Genomic DNA, 12218 nt, shown 5'->3' on the forward strand with positions numbered 1-12218 from the left:
AAATAAGAAATAGCATTCTAAGCTTGAAGCTGCTTCCAATTGGTTTTTGTGCATAATTAAACAAGCTCAAGGGCATAGATTCAAAAATAACAAATAGACTGAAATAGGCAGTGAAAGCTCAAATTGAATAAATAAACCACACTGCCAACTCAATGATTAGCAAGGTTTGTTTATCAAGTTTAGGGATTATCCACTGATCGGTGTCCTCCAGATTGCTTCTTGGATTGTAATGGCTGGTGTTCAAGGTGGAGGAATAACATTTCATTTTGGGGCAGACATTTTCCTTGGGAATATTAAACTTTGGACTAAAATGTGAGCCAATCATCAACAAGTACTTATTCTGTGTCAGGATCTGCTCTAAATTCTAGGGATTAATTTTTTTTTTTTTTTTTAAAGTCCAAAGACATTCCCTGACCTCACAACACTCACAATCTAGAACTAGATGCATCCTTGCACAGATGAGCCATAAACAGAATAAATTGGAGCTCATCAGTAAAAATAAGACATTTACATTCATTGGGAGCAGGAAAGACTTTCTATAGAAGGTAGGATTTTAGTTGGGACTTGCAGGAAGAAATGGAAGGTCCTTCTGGTAAGGGTTGATTCAGAAACATCTTCACACAAAACCAGAATTTTGTTTCTTGGTTTTCAGAACTTCAAGAGGTTTTGTTAGGTCAGGAAAGCTCTTACAATGGAGAGAGAATAGAGTTGCATGCAAAAGTTTAGGCACAAGGCTACCTATTTGTCCTGTTTACTATTGGCCTATGGATAAATAAGATGGAGACTGACATTCTAATGAATCCTAAAATGCCCCCAATTTATTGATCTTACAGGAGCAAAGACAAAGATGTTACTACAAGATTCCTTCTGGATAGAGCCTACACAATCTCTGAGCTCATACATATCCAACAAACTGCAGATCCTATCAGGAAAGAGTTTGGCACATTCTTATACAAGATTACCAATATAAGGGCAGTAATCACTTAGATGGGTTGGTGGACCAGTTGGAATCTGACCTGAGCTTTCCCAATTTAGTCTGAGCCTTCTCCATTTGGAATCTTCCTGTGACCTCCATACTCACTGAATTTCCAAGTCTCCTTAATTGGACCTCCATAACATTTCTTGAGGTTGACCCTTTTTCTTGATTCACACATTTGCTACTCTTATTTATGTCATGGTCACTTATTCCCTGAAACATTCGAATAGTCTCTCAATTAGTCATCTTGATTCCAGGTTCTTCCTTCTTCAAAAAAAGAACTCCATGCAGTTGCCAAATAAGCCTTCTGGAGACTCATGTAACTCTGCTCAAGAAACTTTAGTGATTCCCTGTTTTTCCAAGGATCCAATATAAACTTTTCTGCTCATTTAAACCTTTCGTGATCTGGTTCCAGATGAGCGCTCCCAGATTCTTATCCATTACTCTCCCTCCATACCATTTAGCCAATTTCTTCTTTGTCCAACTAGGAAATCCAATTTCCACTACTATATTGTTGCTAGATTTGCTCCACATTCCCACTTATGACTTAGCTTTTTTCTGGTCTCAGATGGAATGAACTTCCTAGTCAAAACCATTCCTGATCCCTCCCAGGGAAGTGTTCCTTCACCCCTTTGTTATATCTATGTGTGTACATGTTGTAGTTCTCAGAGCACTACAACACTCATTGTGATCAAGGACTACTGAATTTCCGTCTTTGTATCCTTGGCACCAGAACAGTGCATGGTAGAAGGGAAATGGATTGCTATGTGAGGGCAACAGCAAATATGATAATACCAGATTTTAGGAACAATTAGATGTTTCAATGGATAAAGAGTTGGGCTTGAAATCAGGAAGTTTAAATTTGCCTTTAGACACTTACGATTGATGTGATCCTGAGCAAGTCACTTAATCTTTGTCTGATTCAGTTTCATCATCTGTAAAATAAGTTGTAAGGATCAAATGTGGTAATATTTGTGATGCTTCTGGCAAGTAGGTGTTTAATAAATGCTTGCTTCCTTCCTTCTATAGATTGCATGAAAAAGTTTAAAATGTGAAAAGACTGGAAAGTTACAAATAGGCCAGAATAGAAATAATCTTAAATGCCAACCAGTGGACTTTGTTTGCATTTAATCCTAGAAATAATGGGCAACCATTAAGTTTATTGAGCAGAAAAATGATGTGGTGAAGTCTACATTTAATAGGGAAAAAAGTGTTTTGGCAACTGTATGGAGAATAGTTTGAAGTGGAAGAGAGATGGGGTGAGGCTTGAGGCAGTGGAAAGCTACTATAACACTAATACAATAATGTAGGTGAGAGATGAGAACTTAAACATGCAAGTGGAGAAAACTCTGTGTGGGAGAGGTGTTGGGAAAGTAGAAATGATGAGATTTAATATAGTTGGTGTGAAAGTGAGGAATCCAAAAGAATACTTAAGTCATCAATCTAGGATACTGAAAGGATGGGGTTTCTCTCAACAATTACAGAGAAACTTGGAGAAGAAAGGGTTTGGGAGGAAAGATCAAACATTTAGTTTTGAACAAATGGAATTTGAGGTACTTAGGGTACATCCATTTTCAAATATCTAATAACAGTAGGAGAAACAGATTTGGATCTTGAAAGTCCACCTAGAGCTGGCCAAACAGATCTGGGAATTGCCTTCAAGGAGATTTTAATTGAGCTATGGGAACTGATGAGCTGGTCAAAAGAAATAGAATAGAGAAAGGTCCTATAACAGAGTCTTGGAGGGCACCTTGCTTTAGGGTACATGACAAAGATATATGGTATCCAGTAAAGGAGACTGAAATGGGGTAGTGAGGCAGGCAGAAGGAGAACCAAGAAGAGTACACATGCAATGAGATTGGTAAAGCTTTGGAAAATATAAATAGAGAGAAGGTAGGTAATTAAAACATGATGGTTGGGGCTTTCCTGAAACATGAATATGGAGAGGCAATCAACACAGCTAGACCCCAGGGTGGGAGTTTTTTCAGAGCAACAATGTGGTAGATGAAGTTGTAGAAGAATGGCTGTACAAGTTGCAATATATGATAGGAGATGAAATACACCATGCTAGAAGAAGTGAGGAGCTTGATGAGCTTTAAAAAACCATGGATAGACTGGTATAAAATAATGAAGGATATAAGAAGAACCAAGAAAACAGTGTACATAGTACAACAATATTGCTTTAAGAACAGTTATGAGTCATTTTGACTATAAATACCCAAATTTAAATTAACTAAATATCCAAATATAAATACCCAGAACACATTGCACTTAGAAAAAGAAAGAACTGACAAATAGAGGTATGTATAAAATGGTTTACATATCTAAATAAAGACACACATATACAAAAACATATACATACATACATACACAATAGACATATATAAATATACGTGTACATATACACATATTTATGTCTATAACAGCCATCTTGGGGGAAGATTTTAAAAAAGGAAAAAAAAACAAGTTACATAACTATTATATATTTAAAAAGAATAGAAAATTATACATAATAGATTTGCAATTCTGTGTACAATCATCTTTTTTCTCCTATTCTACTATGTTATAGAAATGCTTGCTTTATCTGAAGTTCAGAATAAAACAAAGAAAAGAAAAATACAAATTATATTTTCAATTTTATAATTCTGAAAATGACAAATTAATAAATGTAAAATAATCACAGAAAAGAAAATGTTGAAAAATAAATAATAGATAAATTTAAAACAAAAACACTATGTAAAAAATTATTAAAAATTAAGTTTATTCTTTGAAAAGAGTAAAATATTTATAAAGCCTTTTGATAGATAATCTAATTAAAGGGGAAAAAAATCAAATTATAAAAAATTAAGTAAACAAAAAAATCACAACAGAGATGAAATTAAAATAATTTTAGGAACCTAATATTCACAAAAAGAAATTAAAAGGAAATGGAAGAATATGTATAAAATATAAAATGCCTGAGTTAACAATAAATATGACATTTTAAAAACTGTATAATTTCATTAAAAGAATTCCTATTAACTGAAAAGAAATTATAAAGGGAAGAGGAAACACCCTGGTCCAGAAGTGTTTACGTGTTAATTATATCAAACTTTTAGAAAATTGTTAATAGCTATACTACTTAAATTATGGTCAAAATTATAGAAAAAAATATTCTACCAAATTCGTTTTTGTGATAAATATGCAGCTATTCTTTCCACATAATAGGGGTTAGGGATGTTGGTACCCCTATGATCTGGAAAATCCATGTAAAATTTTTTTGACTCTTCATACCAGAGAAGAACTCTGAATTATTATAGTATTAAAATATAAAATATGTTGATATTACATAATACTATTCCTATATTTTATGCATTTCTGAGTTCCTAAACTTTTTCTGTCTCATTTGCTGATTTGCACCTATCATCTACAGCTGCTGCAAAACTCCCTGAAAATTCCCATTTGATTTCTTATGCCAATCCATGATATACAAAAATTGGGATGGGGAAAGTTTATATGTTGAAGGTATGACTGTAGTTCCATTTCTTCAGCACCTGAGTCTCCCTACGCAGGAGCACCTAATCATCTTCTCAACCTAGAATACCCCTCTGTCTCTGTCTCCCCCGTAGTAGGTTCTTCCTAGAGTTTTCATGTTGTGAAGGGTTCCTGGAGGGCATGTTTTCATTCTACTTCTGACCCCCTTCCAGGCTTCCAGATTTTAAAACCATGCTCCCATGCCATTTATCCTTAACCCTACCCACTCCAGTTTTTCAGGCTCTTTTGTATGTTGTCTTCCCTCATTACATTGTAACCTCAAAGATAAGGACTGTTTCTCTTTTGACCTATAGTTGTATCACTTAGCACAATGTCAGGCACATAATAAGCACTTAATACTTGTTTAATAAATACTTGTTTCCTTTCTTCCTTCCTAAGCCAGGAAAGATAAAGCAAAGAAAGATGACAAACACTTGATATTGCTAATAAATATTGATTCCTAAATTTAAAACAAAATTCTGACTACATCTTCCCCAAACTACATTAACACATCTAATTACTCACTATAATTAAGTTGAGTACATACCAGAAAATGCAAAATATAGTTTAGTATATATGGACAGGATTCAGAGAAAAATTACCTGACTTAAAATATTAGATCTCTGATTTCCTCAGTGCATTTTCTGGGCCAAATACACTATACACTTGAGCCTCAGTCTCCTCAGTAGTAAGGTCCTCCTCAGCCCAAAGTGCCTTCATTCTAATTCAGTTTTAAACTTCCCTTTGCAAAGAAGAAAGTAGTCAATGACAATGTCAGATTTGAGGTCAGGTACATGGGGATCCTGCCCTGAACTCACTAGCTGCAGAATAGGGGACGAGCCACTCAATTTCTCTAAATCTCAGGTTGTTTATCTGTGAAATGGATTGAAAAGGATTGTAATTATGTCACAGAGCTGATTCATAAAGCTCAAATGAGACCATTCAGAAGAGTTATAGAAACATCAGTTGTCATTTACATGTGAAAACAGATTCTGCTGGTCTAGATTCTGGAACAAATTCCTTAAAGCCCCATGTGCAAGAAATGAGAAATCTTGAACCCCATTGAGTGGTAGTTCCCAGGTGCCTTTTCCTGAGCTCAGTCCTCAGATAATCTGGTCTGTGTGAAGAGAAGAAGAAATGGAGATAGGAGATCATAGGATCCATGACATAATTTTTTCTGTTTCTTAGTCTCTCTGGTTCTATTTCTTTCTCTCTCTCTCTGCTTCTGTGTCTCTCTGTTTCCTTTTGTGCCTTTATGTATATGTATCTCTCTCTCTCTCTCTCTCTCTCTCTCTCTCTCTCTCTCTCTCTATCACACACATGCACACACATACACATACACATACCGAGTTGGTGGCACTTGCATAAACACAGATGGTTGCTTTATTTCAAGGATGACTTGTTGACTTATCTTTTTCTGATTCAGTTTTTTTTGGGGCCATTTCAGGTACTGGTGTCATATGGATGAATGAAGTCCTCTGCTTTGGAAAAGAACAGTCTCTAGAGCAATGTTTGTTCAAAGGCTGGGGTGTGACCAACTGCAATCACAATGAGGATGCTGGAGTCACTTGCAAGGTGTGACATCGTCTTCTTCCTCTTAAATTGAGCACAAGGGCCTCTCTCAAGTCACTCCATTTCCAATTGGATATGAAAATCTATCTTGCCAATGTCACATTTCATAGCCGTGTAGGGCATTGACTGAAGAAGTTTTTCCTGAAGATTCCTAGTGGATGGTTTTGTCATTTGCCACTGGCTCCTTTTAACATCCTTGGCACTGGTCTGTAACCTAGTTTTTTAAGGGAATCATCTAGATTTTGAAGGGCATGTCAAATTGACTCTTCTAGTTGAACAGTGAGTGGAACTTCTTACAGACATGATCTTATTTGGTTTTGCCTTTCTATCCCCAGAACCAAAGATAGGACACTGCAAATAGTAAGGATTCAGTAAATATTTAAGTCAAATATGAACTCCATAGGGCAGGGACTATTTTTTGCCTGTCTTTGTACCTTCAGTACTTAGCACAGTGCTTGGCAAATAATAGCCAAATGTTAAGTGACTGTGGCTAAAGCTCTTTCTCCCTTGTGACTGATTGCAAATGATCCTCTCTGACTTGGAACTGTTACCCACACTGACTGATTAACCAGTACAGATGATAGAAATTATCATCAACCTCCAGTTTATCAAACACCCTAATCATTTCCCCAGTACTTTGGCCATTGTAAAAGACTTTGTTATCTCCATCTTACATATTAGAAAATAAGGCTCAAGGAGAGCAACTGACTCATTCATGGAAACACCAACTAAGTATCAGATGGACTAAAGGCTTAAATCTCATTTTATTGAATTATATTCTAATGATTTCTTCAAACCCATTTTTCTGGTGTTGCTGACCTGAATCATCAAGAGATTGGGATATGTTTTGGTTCTGCTCATTCCACTAAATCTTCCCAATCATTCATCCTAGAAAAAAAAAAAAGAAGCAGAACCAACATAGTGGAGTATAGGCAACAATTCAGCTGAATTCTCCCAAAATTTCCATTCAAAAATTTTAAAAATAACTCTTCAAATCAAATTTTTAAGTAGTAGAGATAACAAAAGATCAGAGGAAGATATTTTTCCACCCTAAGAACTTAGCAGGTCAACAGGAGAGATCTAAGACACTGGGGTAGAAACCTGTCCAGAACATATTCACAGGGTAACAATATTAATAACAGACCTTGGATGTGGTGGCAGCAGAGATAGTGAGGAAATTGGACAACTGGTCAAAATGAGATTATAGGGAACCCTTTGCTGGCACTGAGTACAGCTCACACTAACTGGCAACTCTATTGCCCATAAGCAAGGAACATTGTCCCAATATCTTAGGGTGTGAGTCTATTATGTTGAAATGATCTTAAAAAAATTAAGGGGTGAAAAAAGGTATTCTCTGGAAAAAAAATGGAGAAATAGACTGGAATTTTTACATAAAAGAAACATGCAGGGAAGTGTTTTTTACAATGGAGGGGGAAATGAGAGAGGTGGGCAATATTTAAACCTCACTCTCATTGAAATTAGTTCTAAGAAAAAAGAATAAAAACATACATACTTAGTTGGGTATGAAAATCTGATTTGGGAGGGAAATATGAAGGGAAGGGATTAAGAAATATGAAGGGAATGATATAAGAGAGGGCAGATTAAAAGAGGCAGTGGTCAGAGACAAAAGAAACTTTTGAAGAGGGATAGGACAAAAAGAAAGGGAAGGATAAACAGAAGAAAATATGATGGAAGCAAATATACAATTAATAATCATAACTGTGCATGTGAATGAAATGAACTCACCCATAAAATAGGAGAGTGTATTAGAATCCAGCAATACATTACTTATAAGAGACATTCTTGACACAGAAAGACACAGAGTTGAAAGACTGGGGCAGAATTTATTATGTTTCAGCTGAAGTAAAAAAAAAAAAAGGCAGGGGTACTAATCATGATCTCAGACAAATCAAAAACAAAAGAACCTAATTAAAAGAGATAATGAGGGAAATGACATTTTGCTAAAAGGTAAAATTATAATTTTTTACAAGTTTCTCTGATAAAGATCTCATTTATCAAATATAGGAAACTGAGTTAAATTTATAAAAATAAGAGTCATTTTCCAATTGATGTATGGTCAAAAGATTTGAACAGGCAGCTTTCAGAAGAAGAAATCAAAGCTGCCTATACTAATGTAAGATTTTCTAAATCACTATTGATTAGAGAAATGCAAATTAAAACAATTCTGAGGTACCACATCACATCTATCAGAAATGATAAATGCCAGAGGGGTTGAGAAAAAAAATTAGGTACATTAATAAGCTTCTGGTGGAGCTATGAACTAGTCCAATCATTCTAGAGAACAATTTGGAACTATTCCCAGAAGATTATAAAATTGTATATACCACTACTAGGTCCATAATCCAAAGAGATCAAAGAAAAGGGAAAAGAACCCACATTCAAAAATATTTAAAGCAATTCTTTTTGTGGTGGTAAAGAATTAGAAATTGAGGGGATGCTTCTTAATAGGGAAATAGTCAAACAAGTTGTGCCCTATAATTGTGCCATTAGAAATGGCAAGAGAAATAATTTCCAGAAAAAAACAAATAAAGGTGGCAGAGAGACATAGATGAACTGATGAAAAGTGAATTGAGAAGAATCAGGACATCATTGTGCATAGGTAGTTATGTTGTAATAAATCAACTACATAATAATGTTGGAATAGTTGCAATAATGTTGTAATATTATAATGATTATCAACTGCGAACGACCTGAAACTCTGATCAATACAATAATCCAAGACACTTCCAAAGGACTCATAATGAAAAATGCTATCCACTTTTAGAGAGAGAACTGATAAAGTCTAAATGCAAATTTAAGCATAACTTTCTTGCTTTTTTGTTGCTTTTTTATGATATGGCTAACACAGAAATGTGTTTTCTGTGTTTTACTATGTATTTAATATCCTTTCCCTTGTCTTCTCAGTAGGAAGGGGAGGAGAAAGAGGGGAGAAAAGCATTTGGAATTTAAAATTTGAAAAAGAAAAAATGTTAAAAACAACCAAAAATTATTGTTTAAAAATATTAAAGGAAAAGCAGTTTATAGAGGGTCTTAGATTCCAGAAATCCCTCTCTAAAATGCTTTTCCTTTAATATTTTTATATTATCTATTCAGAGCCTTTTCAACATTAGGAAAATTTTAATATAATTTAGATAAATTACCAAAAAAACCTCTAACAAAACCCATTTGATTGTATTATAGATTTAGAGAGAAAGCCTTCATTTTTAATATTAAAAATACTAGGAAAAAATCCTAGTAATGAGGGAAAAATTCCTTTAATATGACCATTTAATAGTATGCTTGGATCACCCTTCATGGGTATTAAGGATTGAATCATCAGTAGGAAGTATGAGAATCATGATCTTCACAACTTTAGAGCAGTCTGAGGTTATCACAATTTTGAGATAGATAAGGAGGTAGAGAGAGAAAGAATGTTCCCATGGAGATGGGAGGATAAGGGGTAGACACCTATCTGGAATTGGAAGAGGAGTCAAAGAAGAGATATTGCACTATTTACAAGAGACTCACAAAAGTTATGCCTACTTAGAAAGTAGCACTTTAAACACTTTGCATTGGAATGGAAAATGGATATTGATGTGACTTGAATTTCCCTTACTTGCCATTCTGTCTTTTGAAGTAATCCTGTATAATGGAGGTTACTGGGATTAGTGACAAGTTTAAATTACCCTTTCCCCTATGTTTTATCTCCACATGCAAGTGGCAGAAACTTTACTCTCCCTGTTCTTTAATTCCTCCTTCCCCCACCCAACTCCCATTCTCCAAGTCTTTTACAACTTTTGATTGATTTTGTATGTTTAAAAGAACTTACCCATTACAGAACATCTATAATCTATTATGAATGATATGTATTGCATATCCATATAATGAGTCTGTCCTCCACAAAACAGAAATGGAAAAAGAGAATGACTACTTAGAACAGATGCAAATCTCTGAATGATCATTAAGAACTTTTCCTAATTGGGGTCTCTAAAGTCCTATTACTTTATTAATATTTTTTGTCCTAAATGACTTCCTTAGAATAGAAGAAAAAGTGATCCATGTTGAACAAAACCTATCTTGCCCCTAGGCTAGAAACAAGCTCTTTATTTTAGTCAGTTGTGTGTGGGTTGTCAGGAGCAGGATCCTCCTCTGCCCTAAAGAGGAAGAGACAAGAAAGAAGTTGTGTCCAAAGGAACACCCCCCACACACACACACATACATGCACCCTCAAAGAATCCCAATGACTTGATGTGATACAATTCCTCTCCTCCCCTCTTTTTTCCCTGTTGAGATGGAGGAGTAAAAAAATGATTGCTCCACTATGTGTGTTCTATGGTAACACCTAATAGATATAATCAAAGACTCCTTAAAAGCTAGAGTTGGCATTATGTGTAATGGAGAAACATTGGAAGCTTTCCCAGTAAAATCAAAGGTAATGAAAGCATAATCACTGTCTCTACTGTTATTTTATTTAGTGCTCTAAGGACCAACTAGAGTTTAAAAAAAAGGACAGGAAAAATAACTTAGGAGAATGAGCCCAGGCAAAAAGGAGATGAAATTACCTACACTTAAAGATGATTGGATGGTTTAATTAAAGAATTCTAGATTCTTTTCTTTCTAATATAACCAATAGAAGAGTAATAAAGACAAACAATATCTTAGCAAAATAACAGGATGCAAAACATGTCTATGAAATTATCAGTATTTTGGGAAAAATCCCTCCAAAATCAAAGTACTGGATTTGGAGTTAGGTGACATGAGTTCAAGGTCTAGCTATCTGGTTTTTTCAGCACAAGAGATAAAAAGAAAGCTTTCATTTGATGTAATAGCAAAATGAATTAAATATCAGAAATTTAAACTACATATGATTAATATAAATACATTAAGAAAATATTTTATAGAAGTAAAGAAGGCTCTAAAAATTGGAAACTAATCAATGTTCATGCCTGGATTGTGCCAATATTGTAAAACAAAATTATGATAATACCAAATTACAAAATAACAAGGAAATAATTTTCAGAACTGAACATAGTATATTTTTAAAATCATATGGAGGAATAAAAAATAAAAAAATATCCTGGGAGATAAGAAAAAAAAAAGATTACAAATGAAGTTGATATCACCATATCTTACATTACATTAAGAAGCAAAACCAAGAACCCCATGAACGACCCTCTGAAGAGAAAAATCTAGAGAGAAAGGACTTGGAGAATTTATACATTCTGAATTATGTCATCTTGGTCACATGTATTCACTAAGTTCTTTACCTGGTTACTGGGAATAATTATTGACTATAGCCTTTGTTTTGAAGAAAATATTCCCACCAAAATTTATAAATGTGAATACTTGGAAATTTAACTAAAAGTTTTAAGGGGTCCATGGATCAGAGATTAAAAGTGCCTGGATTAGGAGAATACTATTAGGAAGATAAACTACAAGGTTATTTTGGAACCCTAGGGATACCCATGGTCACCCCTTTGATCTAAACTGCCAGTAGTGGTACGAGTTTGACAAATGAGTTCTAAAATATTTACTAGCTAAACAATCTTGCATAAATCAGTACACTTCTCTCAGTCTCCTTATTCATAAAATGAGGATAATAGTATTGGTCTAATACAGTTGTTGTAAGGACTAAATACACACACACACAAAAACAACACCACACGCACTGAATAACAAATCTTAAAATGTTATGTAAATGCTATTATTATTATTATTATAACTCTCCACAGTGTATGACAATGGAGTTACTTAATAAGTTGCCTATTATTAATGTGAGGTCTGCTGGTCATAAAGAAGAATAACAAATATATTAGCAACACTATCTTCTAGGGTACCAGGATTTTCTCTCCCTTTGCTCTTCAGGTTAGGTTAGTTTTTTTATTTGTTTTGTTTTAGAAGACAACAAATCTATGTATGAAATTCTGCTAGTCCTGGAACTGAATAATTTTTCTACACTGTTTCTGGTATCTGTTAAATGACCAAAGGTGTCCATACTAAAGTAAAACTAAGAGAAGACAAACCCAAGTCTAGTCTGTCTATTACAGAAATCCTCTGGACAAAATTCATATTGAATCTAGAGGCAAGAATTAAAATGAGAAGCTAAACAGAATGCAGAAATAATTTTGAATAAAATAAAAAGAAAAAAAATTAAAGC

The 12218-nt window shown here is 34.3% G+C and overlaps 1 protein-coding gene across 1 annotated transcript in view; it reads left to right on the plus strand.

Annotated features, from left to right (window-relative positions):
• The window catches only part of MSR1 (macrophage scavenger receptor 1), a 75193-nt gene extending 68188 nt beyond the window's left edge, over nt 1–7005 (plus strand). The window contains exon 10 of the mRNA XM_003772828.3: nt 5937–7005. Coding sequence (XP_003772876.1) covers nt 5937–6070 — 134 coding nt within the window. The 3' untranslated portion in view covers nt 6071–7005. The remainder of the gene's footprint in view (nt 1–5936) is intronic.
• The last annotated feature ends 5213 nt before the right edge of the window (nt 7006–12218 follow it).

Source organism: Sarcophilus harrisii, chromosome 6 (genome assembly GCF_902635505.1).
Source record: "Sarcophilus harrisii chromosome 6, mSarHar1.11, whole genome shotgun sequence".
NCBI classification, from domain to species: Eukaryota; Metazoa; Chordata; class Mammalia; order Dasyuromorphia; family Dasyuridae; genus Sarcophilus; species Sarcophilus harrisii.